We start from the raw sequence: 27223 nt of genomic DNA, 5'->3' as shown, positions 1-27223 counted from the left end.
AGTCAGGGAAAGTAGTAACTTGGTTTGACTACATAATGCATGCTGTGTAAACACCTGTAAAAATATTAAACCTCTAATTTTGGGAACTACTTATTATAAATATTAAAACAGAAAGAAGCCAGCCTTTTCTCAGCAAGATTTGAGAAAGATTGTGAGGACATTCTGTGCAGAGAGAAAACATGAAAGGCACCAGGCAAAGAAAAGAAAACAGAAAGTGAGAACTCAGAAGCAGCATTCCTAAAATAAGAGGGGACAGGACCAGAAAAACAGAAACAAGATCAAAGACAAATCCAAGCCTGCATTTTTGTACTCGACTCAGAATTTTAAAACCTGGGTACTAAAGCAAAGGCAGACTTCTCTATCGTGATTCATTTTTCAATGCTGAATACCAAAAGCTAGCATTAGAATTCTGTCAGCTGTAGTTTTCAATTTCCTAACCAACTCTACTTCAGTGTCACCATATTCAAATGCACCAGGAATTGAAATGGAGCATAAACATTTACTCCTCTTGCTAACTTTCTGGGATACTACTTTTTTTCCCCATTCCCTGTCCCCCCCACCTCATGTCGAAACTTACCATTTAGACATTTCTTCTCTTCAGATAAAGCAGAAGTAGATTCTACAAGAATGTTAAAAAAGTCAACAGTTACTGAGATAGGGAATAGTTGCCACAGTTAATGTGCAAATTCAGTTTGCCATAGTTTAATTCAACAAGTTGGACTAAAAAGAAAAACTACACAGTTGTGCAGAAGAAAAAACAAAGTTACAACAAGGCATTCTAACACTGATTAATTAGGGCAATGTTTTTCAAAGTTCAAAAATTAAACTGCATCCAACCATATTCTCTGCCCCTCTCACTCATCCACCCATGTTCAAAAGACATGCAGGTTCTACGGCAGAGGCAGGCAATTGGTTGGGCATGCTGGCCACAAAGGCAGTTCTGGGAAACTGCTGCACTCCCCACTCCCTGCCCCCCTCCTCCCACAACAGCCTGGTGCCTGTGTGCCCTGCGGCTCCTCCCCACCATTGCCAACAGCACACAGCCCCAGCCCCAACCCTGGCCTGCCCCATGCCTGCTCTGGACTCGCCCCGGCCTGAGCGAACCATCCATAACCTACACGCACAGCCCTGACCCCAGCCTGCCCTGCCCCGTGCCACGCCAGATCTGGACCACCTGCCCATGCTGAGCAGCAGCTGCAGCCGGCAGAAGCTGATGCTGGCTATGGGGGAAAAAGCGGCCCCTCCCCCTCACTGCTGCTGGGCCCTTCTTGCTGCAGCCACCCAGAGCCCATACACTGGCTGCCCTGCGGCTGCTCTCCACCGCCACCACGGCTGCCCAGCAAGGCAATGGTGGCAGTGCAGAGGAACCAGAGGGCAGCCCAGGCACGGGCTCCAGGTGGCTGCAGCAAAAAGAAACCAGCAGCATCAAAAGGTCGGGGCTGCTTTTCCCCCACGTCACGCAGCAGCTTTTGCCTGGCCACTGCTGCTGCTCAGCATGGGCAGGCAAGTCTGGAGCAGGCACGGGGCAGACCAGGGTCCTTGCCAGCGGACCAATGGCGGCAACAGGAGCTGCCACCCCCTGGGCTACCTAGAAAGGCAGTCCAGCTGTGGAGCTGCCCCAGCCCCACTGTGTGCCCACAGAGCAGCGGGACACACCACAAGCTGGACAATGCCTGGGCCAGCTGGGACTGAGGGACGCACCACAGGCCAGACAAAGTCCCTCCACAGGCTGTATTTTACCCACCCCTGTTCTACAGTCAAAGCTACAAGAGTTAGGAATTGCCAGAAATATTGTTGCCTTTGTACTAAATAAGGCAGAGGTCTTGGCGGGGATGGGAAATGTATGCAATAACATCATTAAAGATGGTATTGTAATACATAAATGCAAGGCAGATTAAATAAGATTGCACAGATTCTAAATGTATCATTTTCTAGGCTTTTCAATGCGAACAAAAAAGGAGAAACTGTGTGATTCTAGGGCATCAACTGAGATCTATGCAGTTTATCAGCAGGCTGGAACATTTACATCCACCACTCTTATTTGTTAATTGAGCTGACAATAATAGCAGGTTGGTAAGTAGCCCCACAATTTAGGTAGACCCCTATAGATATTATGTCCCTGTTCTTGCCCCATCTCTCTACTTAACCTCAGCTTTTTAGACTCTTTACTAAGCCAGTCCTAGACTCAGTGCCTAAAAGAAAGGCTCTTCCAGTTCCGTGTTCTTGTGTCAAAAATTACTGCTTTGCAAAGCTACTCCAGTTGTGTTGTGTGGTGGAGAGATTTAACACACAGTACAGCAAATAGAGTGGAGTGCTTGTAGATAATTCCCATGGTAAGGGGATTTACCTCAACACTGAATATTGCCTTATTTTTAGAAGTTTAAATTTTGGTAAACAAAAAATGTTTTGGAAACATAAAACTATAAGTCAAGGTTGCCTAGTAGTAATAACCATTGTGTTACTGAATTCTTGCCAATTTACTAAGTAAAGAGAATAGCAAAGAATGACTATATGGTGGGGTGGGCAAAATATGGTCCACAGGCCAGATGCAGCCCGCCAGGCCATTCTATCCGGCCTGCAGGGTCCCTAACAAATTTAGAAAATTAATATTAATCTGCCCTGGCTGCCTGTCATGTGGCCCTCGATAGCTTGCCAAAACTCAGTAAGTGGCCCTCTGCCCAAAATAATTGCCTGCCCCGATGTAGACCTTCATTATAGAATCCTGCAGTTTCATTCCCCTGAAGGAAACTGCTCCCGATGAGAAAACTTATTTTGTACTAGCATTTTTAAATGAAAATATTGATAATTCTATTATCAGATATTGCCTTGATTGAAGGGTGTTTATTATGGAGCCTAATATTAAACTACTACAAATGATCTGATGGATTATGGAAAGCAGATCTGTTTAATTCTACTTGCATTGATTAACATTCAGCAAACTAAACTTCTTTTATTTCAAATTTTAAAGTAAAGCATTCTTTATCCTTTAAAAACAATTTAGCCATTTGCATGCAGCTGGCCACTCCAAAGCTTTATACTGCAGATATTAATATCAAGCTTTCAGTTCTTCATGAGAGATCAAGAATTTTACAGAGAAAAGCCAAACAAGCGCAGCGTTTTTTCCCCCTGCAACAACAATTAAATGACCATAGCTACTAGAAGCAAAATGCTAAGATAGAGTTGAGAAGATCTGTATATGCCCTTCTGACTAGCTGCAATTCTTTTTAGTCACAGCTGTCTCTCTCTACCTGCAGGGAAATGTAGATTGCAATGAATTCAAGAGATACTATCAATTTTGGTTTATTTTGCCTCCTGAAAAGGCTAATTTAAGTGGCTGCAACTCATCTGCCACAGCTTAAATCATTCTCTTGTGGATCTTTCGTGTGTTGATGCATTTGACTATAAAACTCTACCATGAGTGAAATTTGTGACAGCAACACTAAAATCCAGTATCCCACTTTCTCCAAGTATGTGAATCAGATATACAGTACATAAAAGTTAGAGGCCATATCATTTTAAGACGTAAGTGTAATTATAATTCGACAGAGATCTACAAGGCAAACTAAGAACTGAAAACAAAATATTTATTGATAAATATGTAAACTTATACTAAAAGATACCACTTAAAAACTAGAAAAAGGTCATTTTTAGATATGAACCCTGTCCTGGTTTCCATCGTAATTATGCCCAGTTCCAACCCAAGACAAGGGCCTGCTATGCAGAAATAACTGTTTCTGGCTTTTAATGAGAAAATGACTTACAAGACAGCATGAGTACAAGTAGGGACATACCTAATTCATGGGGCCAATTTTAGAACTCCCTGCTGATTGGCTGCAAGGGTTGTCCATCATGCAGCCCCGCTCCTCTCCACCAGTTGGTGGAGAGGGGTGGGGCCACATGACAGGAAGCCCTTCCAGCCAATAAGCAGTGAGCAGGAGGAGTGGCAACCATCTTGCCTGCAGCCCCTCTGTTCCTTAGCCTGCGGGGCTGCCACAGCATGCTGAGGACTGCTGGCTCCCTCTGAGCAGCCAGCATTTTCTCTTCCATAAGTTATTTTTCCCTCCACATATTTCTCAGGCATTGCCTGGATTTCACAAGCAATGCCAGATTTCGCAGAATCCACAAAATTGCAGATTTGGCAGGTCCCTAAATATAAGAGATTAAAACCTCTCAGAACATCAGCCTTTAATTTCTCTCTCTCCCAGTGACTCAAGGAAGCACCAATCAGTTTTGGGTTTCCATTCAGGAAAGAATTTGTGAAAGAAAGATCATTAGGTCAAACTTTTTCTCCATGAAAGGCCAACAAACCTCAAAGTTTGAAGAAGCCTGAAAAACACAGCTAGGAAAGTATTTATCTGAGTACTACAAGTGGTTCACATTATTCAAAGAGACAAGTAATAAGCAGAGAATATTCTTGAGGGTGTGACTGAGTGATGGACATAGTGAAATTTCAAAGAAACATTACCTTGTGGATATACAATATGGAAAGCCACAGTTCAGTTTCACAGGGTTCTGAAGTTTGCAAGGGGAGCAATACAGTACAGCTGGCCAAGGCCTTATGATATGGAAAGTAAGAAGTCAACCCTATTGAGCTTTCTGCTTCCCAATAACTGACCAATTGGAAATAAATACAAAAGCATATTATGCACAAAAAGGCTATGTACATGCAATAGGTCCTTCTTCAGCAAGATGACTTTGGGAAAAATCAGATGTGCATAAGTAAAACCCCTGGTTCATGTTCATTTAATGGAGTGATGGGATTTGATCCCTTACCCCAACAGTCATGCCTCCTACCGTGCTACAAATGCATGGCCGGACACTATTTTGAGACGATTGAGATCTGATCTCAATCATGTCATTACTACTTGCCAGTGCAGGGCAAGACTGGGATTATGGTACTGGGTTCCCCTGTACCAGCCAGTTGATAGCCAGATACCTGAAACCTGGCATGAACTGGTGTGGTCCCAGGGCTGTAGAGACTCTGATAAGATCTTCAGGCTAGGACCTCAGGCATTACAGGTAATTCAAGACTCTGGTGGGGTCCCAGGGCTTGGACCAACAATCAGCTGGTGGTCAGACCCAACTCTGGGACTGTTCTGGAGCTAGTCTGAGAGTCTGTTATGGTCCCAGGGCTGAGACCAACAATAATGGATTGTAGATCTCAGGCCCAGGACCGCACTGGGGCTAATCCCAGAGCCCCATGAACCAGGATGTCAAAAAATCTTGTGTCCAGTCTACCTGTGCATGCAGTTTAAGGTCCTAGTGCACCAGAGCCTAGAACCTGAGAGAGGTTCCCTGATCCTGGGGTCCCTGCGTGCTGGGGATGTCAGAAAGGTCCTAATGCATGGGGACCCAAAGTTCAAGGAACCTCTTCCCAATGTCACGGTCCCCGTGGCTAGGATGTGTCAACTGCCTTGCTCCACAGTTCCCTGGAAGCAGCAGGGCAAAGCAGTGAATCTGCTGGGTCACAGGCAACTCCACAGCTCCTCATAACCCAGCACCAGAATATACCTTGCTCCTCAGCCCCCACCAGAGCTGAGGAGAAAGGCAAATACCATACTGTGTCAGGGGGACAGCATACATGTCTGTACCATACAGCTGCCAATCTGCCAACTTCAAGGAAAGCTGTCAACCAAGCCCCCCTGTGCACCCTGCATCAGGCTGCACACATTCAGTTTAAGCTGTGATGTAAAATAGCCACAAAATTACACATATTTTATGGAATATTTTTGTGGCTGGTTTCTCATGTTGTTGTGTCACCAATTTCCTATGGTGAGGTTACTATTTATGGCACAATTAACAGGTTAGTCATATTGTAAATGTAATGTCTGCCAGGGGCTTAAATCCACTCCTTTGCTTCAGAGTGCTATTTTACCTGGTACACTGATGATTTTAGGTGTCCTAAGGCTCTTAAATAACCTGATTTCTAAAGTATGGTTTTAAAGTGTTTCATTCCAATAAAACATACCTTTGGGGAGGGCAATAGGCTTGAGTGCCATTCTTCCAACAAGACACTCCTTCAACATAGACTCATAATTGACCCAGCGGTGAACCTGTATGAGAAGGGTTTTTTTACATACTTATTTGTAATAAATTGCATTTGTGTAACTATATGTAATAAAATATACATTTTATAATATGTAAAAAAGTGCTTGAGGTCAAAATTTAGAGCACAAGAACCAGAGTTTTCTACTAAACGCTAAATTATGAGGCAAGAATTGAAGTTGGGTGGACTTTTGGGAAGGCCACAAGCTCAGCACATTGATAGGACGTTGGCTGCTGTGGTTCTCCTGCCATACCTGTGGAAGGTTACGGTACTGTGTTATGTATTGTGTCAGGGTTAGCAGCAGTTTTACAAAGAGTTTAGATTATGGATTTGCACAGGATAGTTTGGATAAGGATGATCCCGTTTCAGACAGGGGGCGACTAGATAACTTCTGAAGGTCCCTTCCTGCCCTCCTTCTCTATGATTCTGATGCCAAGCTCCTACAACAAACATCTCCACATGAAGGGATTTCCGCCTATGATCACAGCTTTGCATGCAAGAGCATTAACCTAAATACATTTTTTAAAAATCCAAATGAAAAGGCCATTGCATCATTTTACTTCACTTTTTTCATGACGATAGTAAAATCCTTTAACAAACAAATTTAAATAGCCACAGACAGATTTTAAACAAAACAAAAACAACAAAATCAGATGTCATGTGAAAGGCAAAGGTCTGCCTGAGCCTAATGGTCCATTAGTCTAATATGATAAAGGCTAACCGCACACAAGGAATAACATGACTACCAACACATCCAGCGGCCTTTAACTCCCCAGCTGGAATGATCCATTGTGGTTAAAAGAGGTGAACCACTTTTCAAACTTGATGTATAAACAGGAGATTATTTCTAAGTTTGTTTTTAGAAATAAATATTCTTTAAATGTCATCTGCTGGCTCATATGGCTTTTGTACAGTGAAAGAACATACATCAATAGTAGACGTTACAGTACTTTTCTGCGTTAGCATTTTCATTATGCTACACACAGGTGAAACACTCAGAAAAGCACTGAAATTCCTACTGCTTATTTCTCAGTACATGGAAGCCACAGAAGTCAAGACGAGATTTAAAGAATATTTATGTTTCTAAAAATAAACTTATTGAGTTAATTAAAAAAATAATAAAAACAGCATCAGTTTTGGGAAGAGCTTCATCTAAACATGCACACACACTGTAAACCTTTTATTTAACTAAACACTTTTCAAGGCATCCAAGACAAAATGATACAAGCAATTGAAAGGTTTCCTAAAGATCTCAAACATTATCTTCTACTTTATTTCTGCTCTAAGAATCAAAAAGACAGGGTATATCAAGGGTATTCATGTATGAAAAAAAAGAAGTAACCTTTTTTAAAAATAGTGTTTACTGACAAAAGAGTATGTAAACTCATGTACAAAAATACACACAATACTTATAAGAAAACTAAACACATTTTCAAGAAGAGACGACTGAATTTAAATAAAGCCATGAATGGCAGACTTGCTGACACCGCTTTTGTTTTTTTAAGCAAAGACAGACAGCCCAAGTGTAAAATGCTACAGATTACAGTATTAATCTTAACAACAGTAGTGCACATCAATGTAACAGCTACAAATATATTCATTTTCAGAGCATGGACCAAGTCATTTGTATTATGCAGTGGAATGCACCAAGAAACTGCAAAAATGAGCAATTATCAAAGTACCTTTTGACAAAGTAAATGTCATTCAGTCCCAGAGCTCTTACCTGATCAAAAAGATCTGTACCATCAGCTCCTGCTGCCTTCATTAGTTCACCTTCACCACCAGGGTGATACTCCATATACGGAGTGACATTATAGACAAGCCCTGCATCAAAGAATGGAAATATCAAAGAATGCTCAAATTAAAATGTGTGCACTCATTGACAAGGAAAACACCATTTTAATCTTAAAGTATTTCAATATTCTTTAGTTAGAGAAAATAATGGAGAAATACTTAAATATGCATCATACATGAAGGAATAACAAATGTTAGAAGTGACTGCCAAATACTACACACTTTGATTTTTCAGTAATACAGAAATTATCAAAAAGAAAAGTGATACAAAGAAGCAGAATGGAAAAATTCATATGCAATTTGTACATGTAATGCAATAGCTATAATGTTTTATTAAACAGAGGAATGTCAAGCTGCCTAGAGACCCCACACCTTCAAAGACTTAAGCCAGGGGTGCTCAACCTCTGGCCTGCAAAGCCATGGCACCCACCCTGGGGGTGGTGGGGTGAAGACACAGTTCCCCAAAGGTTGGGAAATTTAGTGGCACAGGAACAGTGGCAAGTAATATTGCTACCCCTCCCCAACTGACAAATTCCCAAACCCTGCAAACGAGGTCAGGACCACAGCACGCCCCCAGTTGGGTACCACTGACTTAAGGCAATCAGTTACCTACTGAATTCCACTGGAATACTTGTGTTTAAGAGTTAACATTAAATTAAGTCAGGGTATCAAACATACAGCCCATGAGCCTCTATAGCCAGCCACGGTGCTACCAAAACTTGGGGGGTGTGACCTGCTACAGAATATGGATCCCTTTGGCTCCACAGGCCACAGATATTGGCAGCAAGTTGGGGTCAGTGCGGTGACCACCCCTAAACCTTCACTGCTGCCAGACCCCCATCCCTAGTCTTACTACCACCCCCAGACTTCTGGCAACACATAACCTCTTGCTGACTCCAAACCTGTTGCTGCTATGGCAGCCACAACAGTTGCCCCCACATCCCAGGCAGGATCCAATGTGCAAGGAGCCCCATGGTCTGGATCCAGCCTTGGGGCTCCAGGTAAACTTCACACTTCTGATTAAAGACTCTAAAGCAGCAGTTCCCAACACCAAGTTGCAACCCAAATGAGGGTTGTGGGAGCAATGCTGGTGGTGCTACACACAAAAGATGAGCTGCGCCCCATGCTGGGAGTTCCCCTGCCCCTGCCCCCACTGCTGCACTCCGCTTCCAGCACCGAGTCGTGGAAAAAAAAGGTTGGGAATCTTTGCGGTCAAGATTTAAAATTGACTCAAATAATAACCCCCTATAGGCTTATCTTTTAGAACAATGGGCATCTTTACACGTGCTCTGGGGTGGGAGGAAAGGGGGACGTTTTAATTAAAGCGGCTTTTAGGAGCTCGTTCAACAAATTTTAGTTAAAGTGCTGCCACTGCCATTTTCAAACACAGGGATGCTGAATACGTGTGACACTGAGGCTGCTGCAGTGTGCTAATTAACACACTCCAGCAGACTTGATTAATTGAGTCTGCTCCAATGCATGCTAATTAGCACGTAACAGGCATCTGGCATGTGTCTAAGTGGCCCTATAATTACACAGGATTTTTTTCTAACCCACAAATACAAACCCATGCACTCTCAGGTTACATGTATCCTCTCTTTATTAAACAAGTTCTACTTTGATGCCCTTTGTTCCTTCTCAGAACAGCTTTCTTGGGTTCTCCTTCCACTGGCACTTTTTTTTTTTCATCTCGCCACAGCTGAACTATTACTGATGACTCTCCAAAACCCAGCCTTATTTAACCATTCTCTGCTATGCAGTCAGTGAAGTGAGGCTCTTGAGAAAAATAAACAGCCTCCAAACAAGTAACAGCTATCATAATCCATATGCAGACATAAGTTTGGTATATCCAGACTTACAATTACTTCAATTTGCAAGTTTAATATTATTTTAATAAAGAACTTATGTGATGTTTACTAGCCAAAATTTTAAAGAAATTAATAAAATGGATGTGCATCTATTTACTCTACAGCAATATAATCAGTCCTGCATAAGATGCATTCACTGAGGCAAGGGTCAGGGTTTCAGAGGAACCCATCTCTGACCCACCTTTTTCAGATTTAAAAAGTCTCACAACAGAGACCGAAAGATCCTACACGATGAACATGGGTGTGATATACAAAGCATTTTTAAATTCTCTTGACCTGAAACAGTTTTTCACCAGACAGTATTAAGAAATACAACTTCAACCCAGGGCTGATTTTCAGAGATCATGAACACCCAATACTGCTGGTCAATTAAATGACATACAGATGATCTCCGAAAGAGGGGGTGGGGAGAGGGGGAGGAAATCAATCCAGCAGTCCTCAATAAAAGTTAAGTTTCCAAGCACCCCTTTTTTGGCACTTGTGTTGTTCTAGTACAGGCCACACTGAAGGTTCCCTAATTTCTTTGTCCTCAAACTGAACAATACTATCTCAGATCTACGAATATTCACACCTGAAAGATTAAACTTTCCCAAACTTTCATCTCTCTTAAAGTGACTTTTTAGCAGAAAAGCACCTGTAGAATCTGTATATTTTGGCACACATTAAATTTAAATGATAGTTCAGAGCATAATCGATATATTAAAGCCCAGGACTGAAACAACAGACATAGATCTTACCCCCAAAGCTACCTATAACTAATTCAAATCATAGGCAAGTCACTTAACTTTTTTTGCAGAACTCTGGAAAATAAGCATATGTATTTTACAAAAATGCCACATGAATAAGTTGCAATCTTTGGATAGAACAGGATATAAAAAAGTAGAAGTATTTAATACACATGCGCATGTTACTATTTCTATAAGAGGACAGTGATGCTGGCTAGAAGGCATCCATATGCTTGCAGGGCTGTCTTCCTTTCCTTTATCTGTGCATGTCTCTGAGCAGTTTCACCGAGAAGTGTTCAGTGGCTTCTCAGATAACTCTGAAGAGCAGTGGGTGCTGTCCCAAGCTCTATGCTCAGTGTCCTCCTCTGGCACCCTGGTTGTTAACTTCAACCTTCATTCCCATTCCTGTTAAGTCACCGATTGTTCCTCTGAAGGGGACTTGTAGCCCCTGACAGGCCTAGGCTTTCTGTCATGACACAACAAATAGGCCTCACTTCAATGAGACAGAACACTTTGGCATACAATAGTAGACTGCTTATTCTCATGGATGTGTTAGCTATGCCACCTTGTGTGCAGCAGTGATTATTACACGATGAGAAAATTACTCAGTTGAAATCCAAAGTGGTAGGACACCATAATTAGCCAGACACATAGGAACACAGGACTGGAAGGGACCATCTGGGCCATGAAGTCCAGCCTCTGTAACACCAACTTTAGATATAAGATTTGACAAGTCTCTCAAAGCAACATCTCCCACCCTTCCACCCCTGCCTCTTTGCTCCATCTTGTACGTCTCACCAGTTTCTTCCCAGTTTAAGTGAAGTGCCAACTAAAACTACACCAAAGTCCACATTTCTTCACAAATCATTTACATAACAGTCTCACAACGTACACATATATACAATTCAAACTCCCAAACCTCTTTGTGACTATGCTGAATGGATACAAGTGTAGCAAAATTATTGGCCCTCTACCCCAATTTCCTTCAGGCATCACTACTGATGCAAGCTGAAATAACAGTTACACCTGACACATCCTCCCTAGCAACAACTCCTCCTCCAATTCTTGAAACTGTTTCAGCAGAAACAACACACAATTCATTGGAATATGCTTGTTCAATAACTTATTTCTATAAAAATGAATATCTTGAACAATATCTTGAAAAAAGGAAAAAACAGGCAGTGGGAGGGAGGACATCATCAGGACAATAAAAACGAAAGATCATACATCTGTTTTTTAATTGACTGAAGAAAGAACTTTTCTTCTCTTTGGGAAAGAGTGAAATATGAAACAGATCACCATGCTAACCACTATACAATGCTATTATTACAGCTCTGCGAGCACATACAAAACTAGCAATTGTGGAGTGGTAACTGTTCTAAAGTTTTGTTCCAGATTCACTTCTAAATGGTATTTTTGTCTCCATCAACCCCCATTATTCACAATGTAACCCAACTGCAGCCAGGAACTGCAATAAACTCCCCCAAATAGTTGAAGAAATTGCTACTGCCACGAAGCATTTTTCCTTCTTTTTGGAAAAGTGCAATGATGCTTTCACTCACTCCTACCAGAGGAAGCAAGAGATGTGGTACAATAAAGATGCTGCTGTTCGATACATGCCTAAAGACTGAAGTTTACAAATAATTATTAGCAGTATGGTTTGAAAGGTGTACTTTATGGGTTTTTTTCCCAAAGTAGCAACGTATAAACAATCTAAAATTCTACTAAGCAAGGAATGTGCCTAATTCCACTCCATCCAGTGCAAGGTAAACTACATGTCTTCATAAGCACATGGAATTCTGCTACCCTTGGTTTTTGGTATACCTCCTCCAAGGAACTCAGATGCACAATGAAGATCAGCTCCTAAGGAAGCACAGCTTGGTACTGGAAGTGCCAAAACTAACTTCTACGATATGCAATTTGTAAGCAAGAGTTGACATGTGGAAGTTTAACATGCCTGCAACTCTGAAAATCTTCTATTGCAGAAAAACCTATAATGAATTATGGAGTAAGAGGAGAATAAAGGAAACCCCTGTAACGTGTGCAAGAAAAAACAGATTTCAGTGACAATTTGAACAACTCCACCTTCAACTTAAATGGGACTATGGCCATTTCTGCCAAAGGTGACATAAGTTTAAACTAGTAAACAATATCCGAACAACTGATTTACCAAGTTTGGAAAGAAAGAGTTGATGCAGACAAAAAAAAGTATACAGACAGCCTACAAATGACTCACCTCTTATACAGATCCAGCAATCATCTGTTTTGTTATGTTTAGCAAGTTCTTCTTCAGTCACTTCAATTAATCTTCCTTTCAAACCAGTCAAGTCTTTTCCACTTTTAGTTAGTCGAATCCAATCCATAAGACTTCTGCCTGGTTTCAAAGGTACCTAAAAAGTAGCAGGTATACTAAATTTGGCTGTTGCTAGAGGAAGAGGTGTACATCTAAATGCAATTTTAAAAAAAACAATACCAACAATCACTTGGGAGAGAGCAAAAACAATCTTGTTTGTTTTTCCTGCTGCTATTTAGAACTCTATGGACAGCAGTAAACCTGCTTAGGGAAGTTTCTTTCACACCCGGGCTAAGTGGAATTCTCAACTCCCTCCACACCCTGAGCTTCCAGAAATGTACCCCACTACCTTCACCGTAGGAGTCTGCAGTGTCATCAGTGTCACTTCCCTGCTCACTGGGAGACACAGGAGCAGCTACAAAATGTTAAGGCTGGCTATTCACAGAAAGGAGGCAATCAAGAATGTTAACGAGGGAGAATGTAAACGAGGGATTGTTCCTTTATTAGGAACAATCCTTCAAATTTACTGAACATGTAGTAGCTAAAGACATGAAAGGTACCTAGGCACAACTTGAGGTTCACAGATCTCCAACTTTAGTATTCACCTCTGCCTACTAGGTTTAGCTCTCTTGCCATATTTCAAATTCTTGGTTATAACACAAAGGATGTGAGCATATGAACACACAGAAGACAATGAGAGAGAAAGCCAGAACTAGAAAGTGTCACACAGGAAATATTACATATTTAATGTTATGCAGGACCAGGTCTATCAGGGGTGTCACTCTCCCTTGGCCTGCTGGCCTGGATCTACACTGTGGGGACTCCTTGGGGGCCACATCTGGACCCATGTTCAGCAACAGGACAAGCAATGTCAGGAAGCCTTGAGGGTTAACTTCTGCCCAGAGAATAAAGGAAACCTCTGTGAAGTGTGCAGTGCAATGCAAACAGATTGCAATGTTGATTTGAACAATTCCACACTCAAATGGGATTAAAGCCACTTATGCCAATGGTGAAACTAGTCTACATTGTTAAACAATATCCAAACAGTTGTTTTACCAAGATTGGAAAGAAAGCTCTCACACAGACAAAAAAATATACTTAGGCACCACTTATGGTCCACAGGTCTCCATTTTCTGTAGTCACTTGTGCCTACCAGGTTTAGCTCTCTTGCCATGTTTCCAATTCCTGGTTATAGCATAATGGATGTGAACATACAAGTGCACAGAAGAGGAGAAAATGGAGAAAAAGACAGAAAGAGACAGCCATTACTCACCAACAACATGTCCCAAACAGGGCTTCACACACCGTAATTCAGCCATGGACCCAGCCCCTCTGGGAGCATGTGAGCCAGATGCAGCATACTGGTCAGGTATCTTTTGACACCGCTCACTCAAATAAACTGAGACTTTTTTTCAAAAGTACTGAGAAAGTGCCCATTCTCGTTCAAGTGTTTGGCAGGGAGGGCCACAGTATACAAAGGCATGAAGGAAAAGAGTCAATTATTTTTTCCAACTGCAAGTGTAAAGTGAGGCCACTCACCTCCATAGGAGATAGACATTTCATCCCGCTACATCAGGATGCTGCTTATTTTCAGACACAGAAGCATGTGAAAGAGCAACAGTTCACTTGGTCTTGATTTTCAGTATGAATACAGACTGCAGAAGTGGGGTCTCATTATCCTTCTGACTTTTTGGGTTTTGAGCAGATGTCAGCAAAGTCACCAGAGGTGCAGCTGGCTTGTGGTGGCCAAAGTGTTCATAGTGATGTTACTTTTCAATCCTTCAGTGCTGGCTCCTCCTATCATCGGGAAGCAGAGCTGACCAAGTGTTGCACAGGGGACCCGTGAGAAGGGAATGCAAGCTAGGTTTACACCGTCTGTGAGACTAGTTTTACTCTCTCCTTTTTTTTTTTAATTTTGTCTTAGACCAAATCAGCCAAATCTGTTCTGAATCCCCTGGATTGAGCAGAGCTCAAGCATTCAAGTCCATGTGGCGCTACCACTGGCAAGTCTCCTTCCTCCCCCACTCTTCAGCCTGGGGCTTCAGATACAGGCAGTCCTTGACTTAGGTTTCAAGTTACCACCTTTTGCACTTACAACATTTCTAAACTGACACCCTATTTCAACTTTTTGACATTAGTTTCAATTTTGTTATGCTTGATCCAATGCAACACCACACCAGTGAACAAGTTCGCCGTGTCACCCGTCTCCCTGGAGAACATCTGTCCAAACTTCCTTGGACACTTTAAGAAACCAGACAAGACTCCAGAAAAACCTGCAGCCAAGACTCCAGTCAAGAACCCTTCAAAAAATTCAACTAACAGCCCTTCAAAAAGTCCAGCAAAGTCACCTCAAAGAAGTCCTTCCAAATCAGTATGTTTGCTATTTATAATATAAATACATTAATGTAGCTATCTTACTCATCTATCATTGACTGAATACAAAATTCTGGGTTATTTTTGGTGAAAACAGGGTATTGGGCCCTCGGTTCAGGAACCAATCCCCCATTTATAAAACATTGTTTCCTATGGTAAAATCAGTTCAGAGTTACAATGGCTCAACTTAAGGCACAGTTTTCGGGAAACAATTGTGTTGTTAGTCCAAAGGCAGCCTGTACTCCCAAGTCCATGACAGGCATCTTACATGCAAGCCCCAAACCCAGAGACCTTAGAATTCAGATGCAGCCTAGTCTTACTTGCCCGTAGCCAAAAGGCTGAAGGAGCAAGCTAGAGAGAGCCTGGGAGCAACCCTCCACCACCACAAGTCATGTAGTGGAGATCCTCCCACCAAGAGACTTTAGCAGACTCTTGCAGGGAAGGCTGCCTGCAGTGCAATGGGCAGCTTCACCTACTCCAGCTCTGCTAAGGCCGGGAAAAAGGGGACCACCGATGTTTACAAGCGGGTCCGACTAAAACCACCTGGACCAAAACCATCAGCACAGCTTCCCCCCAGCCCCGCGCCGCGCCCCACCCCCGCGGGCGGGAGAGTGTCACGAACGTCCGGCCCGTCCCCCGCACCACAGCCCCTCCCCCCATAGGCTCTGACCCGGGGGAGGAGCCCGCTGCCTGCCCCGCCCCCTCACCGGGTTTCCTTTGTCACCGGCGGGGCCGGCCAGCCGGCCGGCCAGGCACCTGTCCTGCGTCCCCTCGGCCGCCCCCCCCCCCGCCCCGGGCCGGGCACAACGCCAGCCCCGAGCGCGGTACCTTGCTGCGCCCGCCCCTGGCCGCCCGCTGCTGGGAGCCGGGGGCGGGGAAGGCCGCCGCCGGGACGTTGAGCATCTCGCGCCCTCCTGCGGCTCCAGGCCGCCTCACCACTTCCGGTTTCGCCGGGGGAGGTAACTGAGCGGTCTGGCATCCGGGACATGCCCACCCCGGTGCTGATTGGCCGGGCGCTGCAGTGACGTTTCTGCGTGCCGGGCACCTTCGGCTTGCAGGCTCGGAAGTGGGGGAGGGAGCTGGGCGGTCGCCCGCGGGTCCTGCGCACTGCCACCTGCCAGCCAGGGCCGGGGCACACGACAGGGAGGGTGGGCTGCATGTACTCCGTTTTACATTGGTGCAGCTTGCATTGGCTGTGTCTTGTCTGCCCATGTACATTAATTATGCCAGGATCTGGAGGCAGCAAATGACACTGAGTAGCTACTTCCTTTAGGATCTGTTACAGAACGAGTCCATTACCCTGTTTCTCCAAGGGAATGGTTACCCCTGCATGGATGCTGATGACTGCTCGTCTAGTGAGACTGCTCAGGGCCCTGATCACGGCTGAACCTTCCCAGCCGCACGACCTGGGTCCAGCCTGCACTTGGAGACCTGCAGGGGTGGAAATAAACCCTGACAGGACAGAGTGCTTCAAATGGCCCAGGGTGGTCTTCCGCAGTCCTGGAAGCACAGCTCCTCAGGGAAAAGGACATGGGTCATGCCTGAAATAAGCTGTCCCTCCGAGGTTGCATAAATCTTCACAGTATAGCATGAACTCCTTTTTGTTAGAGCAGCATTTCTGAACCCAGAGGCAGGAACCCAAAAGTGGGTTGCTGGACTATATGAAAGGGCTGTGAACAAACTTTAAAAGCAGATCAAGAAACTTTAAAAATAGTTTCTCCTTTAAAGGAGGAACATGTGGGAAACTGCGGGCTGGCAGCGCTCCAGCCTGCAAGGGGCTTGTTGGGGCCCTGTGCCCCACACATACTTCCCCCCACCCCACACACTGGGGGACAGGGCAGTGGGTCAGGAGTGAGAGGCACTGGGTCAGGACTGGCCATCCATGTTTACAAATGGTACTGGTACCAAAAAAGGTTAAGAACCACTGCCTTGGAGGAGTAAACCACCTTGAAAGTTCAAGTTCTGCAGCGATTCAAAATATATCAGGATTACTGTAGGGTGTCTGCAAACTCGGGCAGTCATAGTAACAACCAGGTCACAGTCTGAAGGTTATGAAAAGTAGAGATTACATGAGCATACACAGCCAGCTGTAAAGATCACGTTCCTCCAAGACCAGATTTTGCTACTTGTCCATTCTTACTATGTCAGGCTGCACTTGTCCTGACTAATTTCAATGGAAGCACTCAGACTGAGGTCCAAGTCATGACAGACTTAGGTGCCAAATGTGTGTATCTGTAAATTATATTTGTTTTACAGTTGAGTCTTGAAAGTTACAGGCACATATTATTAGAGATCTCAGGCCAAATTCTGCTATAATGATAGTTGTGAAGTCACATTAAAATCAGTGTAGGGAGAATTCTGCTTCTGATTTCCTTACCTGGTTTTTGTCTGATTTACATGTATGAGTGAGCAGTAGCTTCTTTTAATCAATATCCAGACATTTAAGCCCAGGTGTTTGAGAGAGCATGACTGGAGGTTTCCACAGATAACACATTTACACCAGTGTAGTCAGTGCAGAAAGCAGTGAACAGACAATGTCAACCCCAATATCAAATACAAATACATTTTCTCCAATACAATGTAAACTCCCGCCCCTGCTCCCCCCCCCCCCCCCCCCCGAGAGAACCCAGAGCAAAACTATACCAGCAGTCATCTGCATCCATGCAGGGGTAACTGTTTCCTTGGACAAACAGGGTCATAGAATGGTTCTGTAATATATCCTAAAGCAGGGGTGTCCAACCTTTTTGAGTGTGGGGCCGGATCATGAACTTTTTATCACCCAGTGGGCCAGCGAGCCATATTCAAAAACCTCACAGGAAGCAGTATCACATCAGGAAGTGATGTCATGTGACCTTTGACACCAATGAAGTTGCAGGAAGTGACAAAGAAGTGGTCTCGAAATGTGGTTTACAATCCAAAATAAAAACAATCTAAAAGCAACAATGAAATAATACCAAAAACTTGACTAAAATAAATACTTTCACTTCTACTCACTTCTCAGTGAATGAAAGAAGCATAATGCAGGTTGACAGATCAAATGTGGAAAAGATATCAGACAGAGTGGAAACTAATCAAAGCAACAAAATATGGGCATTTTTGAGAATAATCTTCAAGCAGATTTACTTTTATTGCATTAATAACTTGTTAGTAACACGTCTTTAACAAGTAGTAACAGGTTGGACCCCCAACCCCCCACAAGAAAAAACAGAAGCAAACATAATCCAAACACTGGACAGTATTTTTACAAAGATTTTTACCTGCTCCAAATTTACATTGGAGCCCAGATAGTTCATGCTCTATTCTTGAGCATTTTGTTCAGTCTTAAACAAGCATACAGCACAGTTATCCAGTGAGGTTCATAATTGAGGACATTCTGTTACAACAGGAACTATCCAGGCAAAAAAAGAGACAGGTGGCAATACAACCGTTGTCAGGTCTCAAGAAAACAAGTATGCTCCAATCCACACTGTAAGTGTACAAAAACAGTGTAAAAACAACAATGTGTACAGGTCTACTCTTATGAACTTTCTGAAAACTGCAATGAACACTGATTTCTTTAGTGTGATACCTGGCATTGTTTTTGCTTGCACAAGTTATCAATATCTGCTGGCACATTTGATATGGTGATGCGGAGTATTCCAGATAGATGTCCATCTGTCAAAAGTGATCTTGATTTTGTTTTTATGTTCTTCATTCTTGAGAAAAGCTGTTCACAGCAATACGTGCTGCCAAACAGTGCAATGAACCGAAGTGCATGATTCAATAGATTTGGGAAAGAGTGCCATGTAACATATTGACTATAAAATGTCAGAAGGTCATGTTCTGCAAAAGCTGTCTTCAAGGCAGTGTTAGTTTGGATGTCAATTAGTTCCATTTGAAACGTGTCAGGAGCATCATAGAGTCATAGGTTCATAGATGTTAGGGTTGGAAGGGACCTCAATAGATCATCGAGTCCGACCCCTGCATAGGCAGGAAAGAGTGCTGGGTCTAGATGACCCCAGCTAGATGCCTATCTAACCTCCTCTTGAAGACCCCCAGGGTAGGGGAGAGCACCACCTCCCTTGGGAGCCCATTCCAGACTTTGGCCACTCTAACGGTGAAGAAGTTCTTCCTAATGTCTAGTCTAAATCTACTCTGCTAGCTTGTGGCCATTATTTCTTGTAACCCCCAGGGGCGCCTTGGTGAGTAAAGCGTCACCAATTCCCTTCTGTGCCCCCATGATGAACTTATAGGCAGCCACAAGGTCGCTTCTCAACCTTCTCTTGCGGAGGCTGAAGAGGTCCAAGTGCCCTAGTCTCTTCTCATAGGGCTTGGCCTGCAAGCCCTTAACCATACGAGTGTCCCTTCTCTGGACCCTCTCCAGGTTATCCACATCCCTCTTGAAGTTCTATGAAAGCTATGCCATCAGTGGCATAACGGTCACAAGCTGGCAGAGGGTAGATTCAGACTAGACATCAGGAGGCGCTACACAGTCAGGGCGGCTACGATCTGGAACCAACTTCCAAAAGAAGTGGTGCTGGCTCCTATCCTCTGCAAGTTCTATGCCATCAGTGGCATCTGTTCCAAATGGATCTGCAAACAGCTTCAACTCATCCCTGTGTTCCCTGAAATCTGCAAATTTTTGTTTGAATTCATCCAGCAGATGGCCGATCAGTGCAAAATACTTGTCATGGTTCACAGTCTCAGCACATCTTGTTAATAATATTGTGAAATGGGTGACATTCTTTTTATTCAACTGTTTCTGAAACAATTTCAGCTTATGAATGAAGGATTGGATGTATTGACACTGTCGACCACCCCATCCGCATTAAAAACCTAGGCGACTGTGGCATCGATGCCTACACGGTCAGATGGATTGCAAATTGGCTGAAGGGTCATACTCAGAGGGTGGGGGTGGACAGGTCATATTCGACCTGGGGAGAAGTGGGAAGTGGAGTCCCTCAGGGCTCAGTCTTTGGGCCCGCACCGTTCAATTTCTTTATCAGCAATTTGGACGATGGGGTGAAAAGCAACCTGTTTACATTTGCTGATGATACCAAAATTTGGGGTGAGGTAGGCACGTTAGCAGGGAGGGAAAGACTGCAGCAAGACCTGGATAGGTTGCAGGGGTGGGCTAACAAAAACAGGATGTGTTTCAATACTGACAAGTGCAGGGTGCTGCACTTGGGCAGTAGTAACCGGCAGCACACTTATAAGATGGGAAACTCCCTTCTTGAGAGCACAGAGGCAGAAAGGGATCTTGGAGTCATCATTGATCCCAAGATGAACATGGGCCGACAATGTGAGGTCATGGTCGGCAGGGCTAACTGGACCTTATTGTGCATCCACAGATGCATCTCAAGTAGGGCCAGGGAGGTGATCCCCCCCCTCTATGCGACACTGGTCAGGCCACAGCTGGAGTACTGTGTCCAGTTCTGGGCACCCCACTTCAAGAGGGATGTGGACAACATTGAGAGGGTCTAGAGGAGGGCCACCCGCATGATCTGGGGACAGCAGGGCAGACCCTACAATGAGAGGCTACGGGACATGAACCTGTTCAGCCTTCACAAGAGAAGGCTGAGCGGGGACCTGGTGACCGTCTATAAACTCACTAGGGGGGACCAGAAGGGTTTGGGGGAGACCTTGTTTCCCCTAGCGTCCCCCGGGATAACAAGGAATAACGGCCACAAGTTGTTGGAGAGTAGGTTTAGATTAGACATCCGTAAGAACTACTTCACAGTTAGGGTGGCTAGGATCTGGAACCAACTTCCAAGAGAAGTGGTGCTGGCTCCTACCCTGGGGGTCTTTAAGAAGCGGCTTAATGCCTACCTGGCCGGGGTCATTTGAGCCCAGTTTCCCTCCTGCCCAGGCAGGGGGTCAGACTTGAAAATCTACAAGGTCCCTTCCGACCCTACTTCTGTGATTCTATGATTCCAAGAGCCTGGTATAATTTACATGAGTGTACACAGCCAATGTAAGTTGCACCAACATAAATTTGTCCTCTGTTCTGGTCCTGAAGTTGTTGGCCCAAATTATGTCCACAATGACACCATGAAAACCCTAATATCTCCTTTAAAAAAACTATAAAACATGTCTTTTTTACTGATTGTTTCAGTGCATCCATTTTAAACTTTTCAACAGTAAGTACTTGATCTAATAGTATTTGTTCCAAATTAATTACTTGATGTGTCTCTAATATGAGCCAACTATATTACAGAGAAAACTAATTCTGTGGCCACTTTCATACAGCCTTGCTCTTTGTGCAGTTCACATTACTTAAGCTGGTAAAGTCCATGAGTCACATCATAATAAAATTGATGTAAAGGAGTGAAAACAAATCACTCTGTTTTAAAATTAAAATATGGAAATTTGTGTCCAAAATGTATGGACTACAAAGTTCAGCAGTTAAATCTAACATATGTGCCACAGTTAACCTGAAAATAATACATTATTAAATTATGTTCTTTTCCACCTTAAAAAGCCCTTAGTATTCAGACTAGAAAAAGTAAATAAAATACAAAACTACTATAAAATTTACAAAATACTTCACAATTTTATTAAGAATAATTTACATACAAATAAATTATCTTTAAAAATACTATTATATATTTTTATATTTAGTTTAAATTATAATGGTGTGGAAGTGGCAATGGTACTCCCTACAGTTAGCCATCACTCCCTATTCCCGAATCTTGGTCCAGTTCATCATCATCTTCACTGTCTGAGTCTTCATAAAAGGAAATTGTGGCTTGAACAGGGAAATTTTTCAGAAGTGCTTCAGCCTCTTGATACAAGTAATCATAGCACCTTGATTTGGGCCAAAATAATCTGAAACAAATATGGAGCATATTTCATTTATTAAAAATACTGGCTATTGGGCCAGATCTAGATGGGTAAGCTAAGCACCTATTGACAGAGGTGACCTTAGGGGTGGGTGACATGGGCAATCGCCCAAGGTGCTGTAGTCATGGGGGAGCCAAACACACACATGCACACGCACACACACACACACACACACATGTGAGCAGTCCGTACTCTCAGCAGCACTCTCTCCCTGTACCACTGTGCCCCACCCCAGGCAGGAGAAATGCCCAGTCCAGCCCACCCCCCCACCCCAGCCAGTGCTCAGGAGGAGCCGGGCTGGGCATGTGAGGGCAGAGGTGTTGTTCCACCTCCCTGCTGGACTGCGCCTCACACCCCTGCCCACCTGCCTCTACCTGCAGCAGGACCACTGACTGGGGAGGGGGTGCCAAAATTTAGGTTGGGAGAAAAAGCCAAAATACAAGTTCGCCAAGGGCACCATTTTCCCTAAGGGAGATTCTGCCTACTGGAACTTGAACAAGATGTAGATGTCTATGTCACAAAAAGCAACCATAGGAATGATAAAACTCATTAAGCCGTCTGACCTTGGACTGCAGTGTTCCCTAGGCACTGTGATTTAATTCCTAGTCGGGGCAGCAAGGCAGCCAATTTCCATTGTAATCCAGATATAACACAAAGCATCGCATTAACACTGTGTAAAATCCTTAAGGGGCCCTATTTGGTAGGCATGATCTAAGTATGCCTAAAAATATCAACAATTCTGCATTCAGTGCAAAGTAAAGCAGGCAGTATCTCTTTCACTGAAACAATGACCAGAGAAAGTGGTGCCTGCTTTTTAAATAATAGCCATGGCTGTAAGAAATGGGATTGCAGGGTAGGACCTCTTCATCCTAACGGGTCTCAAACCAATACTGCCCAAAAAAGTGTCCTAACTATTAGGTTAGAAATTGTCCAGAAAAGCCACTCTCCAATCCTCCTCTTGAAGCTGAACCACCATGCAGCCAAAACATACAAGAATTACAGGACTAAAACAACAAGAGTGAGCCTGAATCCATAGCATAGTGACTAAGGTATGCCTCCAGGGAGAAGGAAGCCTGAATTCCTGTCCTGGCTCCCTAGATTAGGGAAATGTAAAAACATTCATTCAACTGAAAAAAAAATAGAAATAATCCTGAAGCAACTAGACACTGAGCATCCACACAAGTATTAACTGGTGATTGTTTAGTAGAATAAGTTTCTCTTTTAATGGAGACCCCTGATAGACATGTTTAAAATTATTAAAAACACATATCCAGAAGAAACCTAAAATAATCTACCATAAAAATAATCTACCATATAGTTTCTGATGCCCTGTTCTAACTTGAAGGCTGAGATGCACTTCTAAAATGCAAATTGTGTGCGACCTGGTCAGCTGAGTTTTTGGGACCTGACCCAACGAATTCAATGGGTATTGAATCAGATCCCCCAAAGAATATGAATCATGGGAATTGCTCTGTTCCTGAGAATCAGAATTCTCTTCTCGCATCATCATATCAGGATTTGTTCTACTGAAGAAAATGAAGTTGCAGTGATGTAGAACTGTAATAGGAGGAAGACCAGGCCCTGAGATTTTATCACAGAGTTCAGTCTTCATCCAAAAGAAAAAAAATCACTAGGTCTGATTTTCCTTTCCCCCTAGGTTTGCACTTCATCAACTTCAGGTATCCTGATTTTCACTAATATATTTTACCAGACAATTAGGTGCAGTGTCTGTAAAGGTGGAAACAGGGAATAGCAACATTTAAGTGTCAGACAAGAATGATATGCTGCACTTTGTGTACACTGCATTATTTAACTACAGTATACTGACCATTTTTTTCATTTTATGATTTCATAACAAGATTTATACATATTTACAACAGTTTTTAAAAAATAAATCACTCAGAGAAAAATTAATCTCCTGTGATGAATGCCTCCCCCTCAATTTTTTCACATTTGAACTAAATATGACTCATACCCTGTGGTCCTAGGTTTTTATAGTCTCCCACATTGTGTCTGTATATTAGAAACCACAAATAATGACAAATATCTTACTAATTAATTGACAAAAAGCAATTTAGTAACTAATGTAATTTATACATTCAACTAGTTAAAATTAGAAATTGCAAGAAAAAAATTGAAATCATAAATCTCCAGAGACAAAAGAATAGTGCAGTGACCACTATGAAATAAATAATTAATAAATACTGAGTAATCCATAATAGAAGAAAATATAAACAATGACCTTTTCTCTATTAATATAAAAATGCTAAGTTAGTTGTCGGTAATATACTGTTTAGGCTACAATTTCCTTCTTTATAAAATACATATCAACTATTTAGTTAATATGTATGAAAAGCTTCAATCCTACAGAGATATGCTTTTGGGCATTTCAGCAATTATATGGACTTCTGTGCTGTTACTCAAGCATGTAAAGATAAGCACAATTATCAGCTTTTGCAGGACTGGGGACTAAGTTAGAGAGCTCTTGTGTCCTAGCTAAAATACCAGTTACATAACTAAATACTACCTACCCAAGCCACCTAGGTACTATAAAAATAGAACTTGTTAAGTGTAATAGATCACTTGCAAATAGATCCCTTTCAGTTTCAATGACAATTATCTTTATTTCCTGACCTGAACAGTTAATGGTGTTGTATGCTACCAAACAGCAGACAAGTTCCATGTTACTGATGGGTGGTAAGATTTCTTCTTGTAAAACGCTTTTGGATCCCTTGGGATAAAAGGGGCTTGATAAATGAAAAATCAGTATTCTAGTAGTTTTTATAATTTATTTGTATAGCTCTCAATCCAGCAAACCATTTTAAACCATTGCACACCTTTAAACATGTGAAGAGTCTCACTGATGTCATTGGTACTACCTCACACGCTTAAAGATAAGCACATGCTTAAAGACCTGTTTTTAAAAAGATTTAGGTGCCCAACTCCCACCAAAATCAGTAAAATGCCTAAATACTTGCAACATTGTGCACTGGGCAGAGTACAGCTGCTCAAGGGCTAAAATGCAAAACACAGATTTCCTGATGAGATGGTTGTACCTTTCTCTCACCTAGTTTCAAACCACATAGGTGTACAGCAGCAAAAACATTTGATGGTCTAAGGAGACAAAACCCCATAACATGCTTCAGGAAATAAATACTACGAATCACTACTTGAAACAACAAGAGAAGAGGTTATTCCTTAGATAGGCACTCACCTAACTGGATGCGTATATTGTGTTAGCTTTCTTGAGGCTTCTGTCATCCCATACGGACTATATGGCTAGGAAAAGAAATAATAAAAAGGCAGGGAAGCAATTTACTCAGCACCTGTTAAACAGTAATACCATAACTGGTAAAGATGAGCTCTCCAGCACTAATTCAGAGCCTTACTTTCCCACCCCCTAGGCTGCAGGTTAAGGCCAGGAAAGCCCCTTGCAACCAATGCGCTGACCATTTTCCCACATGGCCATTTTTAGGTGGGAGTTAATTCCCCATTTCCTTTTTTTAAGCCACCCATGGCCCAGGTCTCTGAGCGAGGGAGCAGGGACAGGACCTGTCCTGCCTAGGGTGCCCATCATAGAGGGCATTCGGGTTTTCTGCGATGCTATCCTCTAGTGATATGAAACCTGAGGCCTTTTTGCTCTTCAAGAGAAAGCTAGAGGACATAAAGGCGTGGGGTTTCGTATCACTAGAGGACAGAGGACAACCGGACTGTCCTCTCTGAGGGCCACCCTAGCCCTGCCGCAGGTTTCCCCCCTGGCCCTGCCACAGCAGGTATCCCATGGCCGGGGCCAGGATCACTCACCCCACTTGGATTTCTTCTCAGGCCTCTCTCGGACTCCCTCCGCGTGGGGATCCAAGGTCTCCAGTAGTCCCCGGACCTGCAGGGCAAGGACACGGGCTGTTAAAGAGAGCTGCATCTGGGGACTGCTCGCTCCGTTTCCACAGAGCAAACTGCTGGAAAGGGAAAGGGGGGCAGCTGGGTGAAAAACTCCTCCAGGCTCCTGCAGTTGTGCCCTTGATCGGCTTAAAGGCAGGGGAGGGAAGGAGGGCGCAAGAGCCGAGGGAGTGCAGCTACCCGCGCTCTTCCCCGGAGCCTCCCCGGGCGGCCCCGGCCCCGCGGGCCGAGCAGCTGCAGCAGCCCCGGGCGCCCTCCATGCCCCGCACCGGCAGCAGCAGGGCTGGTGCGGCGGCGGGTGCTGGAGCGGGGCGCTCCTCCTGCTAGCCCGCGGGCCAGGGGCTTTTATATTCCCTGCCTGGTGCCAGTGAGGACCCCCCCGCCCCCGTTTGCATTTGCTAGCGAGGAGAAACAAAACAAAAAGGGTCGGGGGGAGGCATCCGATCCGTGCAAACAAGAAGCGTGGACGCGTGCGAGCCCCAAATGGCCCAGGGAACGATTTGGCAGGTCGGTGTTAATCACACCCGAGCAGACACATGGCTGCTGTCAGCCTGGCAACGCGGCGCCTGGGCTGCGCAGGGGCCAGGGTGGGAAAGGAGCAGGAGCAGCTCCCTGGTCGTTTGCCGCAAAGGTCGGCTTTGAAAGGCGCTGAAACATTATTCCGGAGGGGAGCCCAGAAGAGAATAAAAGCCCAACACCCCTGAAGAGGTGGGGAGGAAAAAACCCACAGGACTTGGTTCTCCAGAAGGTTTTTTCCCCCCTGCTTCTCAGGATCTAATACATTCTGCTGCAGCAGAAAGCAAATCACAGTAAATGGACAAGAAAGCAACGTTTTATGTCTTCTCCTGAACAATAGCACAAGGCCTTCAGAGGGGACAGCAACATCTAAGGCTGGCAATTACTGGAGTGCAAAGGAGCCCTTTCTTTCTTTTGAGGGCTCACCTCCAAACCAGCTCTCACCTGCAGGATTTCATTTACCTAGTAGCCAGCCTGCAACTTCTGTAAAACAATGGTCTTTTTAAAAAAATGAATTTTAACCCATTGGAAGTGTCATATCAGTCTTCCCTACTGTGCTGAGACAGAAAAGGGTATTTCATTTAGCAATAGTAGGCAAACCAATATGTCCAGCCCCATTCCATTTAATCCATTATTATAATATAATATTAACATATATTTACTTCTTTAAGCAAGTGACAGACTACTGTGCTCTTCCCAGATTCTTAATTTGATTTTAATGATTCTCATAATTTATAAGAATTCTTTACTGTGTAGGAGTATACTTTTTCCAGAGTCTGACAAAGGTTGCAGAAAAGGACAATTTTCTTGCAATTTCCCAGTGGGTCTAATAAAAGGTGTCATTTTGGAACCAACAGTTCTGGTTTTTTGTATGTCTTACTGTATAGGA

The 27223-nt window shown here is 43.6% G+C and overlaps 2 protein-coding genes across 4 annotated transcripts in view; both read right to left on the bottom strand.

Moving 5' to 3' along the window:
• The window catches only part of LOC102563183 (cytochrome b5 reductase 4), a 72354-nt gene extending 56301 nt beyond the window's left edge, over nucleotides 1-16053 (bottom strand). Inside the window, exons 1-5 of one of the 3 annotated variants that reach the window (XM_006265931.4) lie at nucleotides 15928-16053; nucleotides 12670-12823; nucleotides 7770-7870; nucleotides 5969-6053; nucleotides 578-619 (exon numbers count right to left, since the gene is read on the bottom strand). In XM_006265931.4, the coding sequence (XP_006265993.1) occupies nucleotides 578-619; nucleotides 5969-6053; nucleotides 7770-7870; nucleotides 12670-12823; nucleotides 15928-16002 (457 nt within the window). In that variant the 5' untranslated portion in view covers nucleotides 16003-16053. Of the gene's footprint in view, nucleotides 1-577; nucleotides 620-5968; nucleotides 6054-7769; nucleotides 7871-12669; nucleotides 12824-14265; nucleotides 14624-15806; nucleotides 15899-15927 lie in introns of those variants that run through there. The other 2 variants (XM_019496888.2, XM_019496885.2) reach the window with 2 other exon arrangements.
• Nucleotides 16054-21603: 5550 nt separating this feature from the next.
• RIPPLY2 (ripply transcriptional repressor 2) lies at nucleotides 21604-26351 on the bottom strand. The gene is made up of 4 exons (XM_059725867.1): nucleotides 25999-26351; nucleotides 25726-25801; nucleotides 25136-25200; nucleotides 21604-21906 (listed from the first exon to the last, which is right to left on the bottom strand). The coding sequence occupies exons 1-4, from the start codon at nucleotides 26076-26078 to the stop codon at nucleotides 21744-21746; spliced, it is 384 nt and encodes a 127-aa protein (XP_059581850.1). The 5' UTR covers nucleotides 26079-26351; the 3' UTR covers nucleotides 21604-21743.
• Nucleotides 26352-27223: the final 872 nt, after the last annotated feature.

Source organism: Alligator mississippiensis, chromosome 1, assembly GCF_030867095.1.
Source record: "Alligator mississippiensis isolate rAllMis1 chromosome 1, rAllMis1, whole genome shotgun sequence".
Classification (NCBI taxonomy): domain Eukaryota; kingdom Metazoa; phylum Chordata; order Crocodylia; family Alligatoridae; genus Alligator; species Alligator mississippiensis.
Note: the sequence above shows the minus strand (reverse complement) of the source record. Positions and strands in the feature narration are given on the sequence as shown.

Excerpts from the sequence above, each read along its gene's own strand:
- RIPPLY2 (XM_059725867.1), bottom strand. The coding sequence starts at position 26,078 with ATGGAGGGCGCCCGGGGCTGCTGCAGCTGCTCGGCCCGCGGGGCCGGG. Across the intron at positions 25,802-25,998 it reads GGCTCCGGGGAAGAGCGCGG|GTCCGGGGACTACTGGAGAC; the intron begins GTAGCTGCACTC and ends CTTGCCCTGCAG. Across the intron at positions 25,201-25,725 it reads TGAGAAGAAATCCAAGTGGG|CCATATAGTCCGTATGGGAT; the intron begins GTGAGTGATCCT and ends TTCTTTTCCTAG.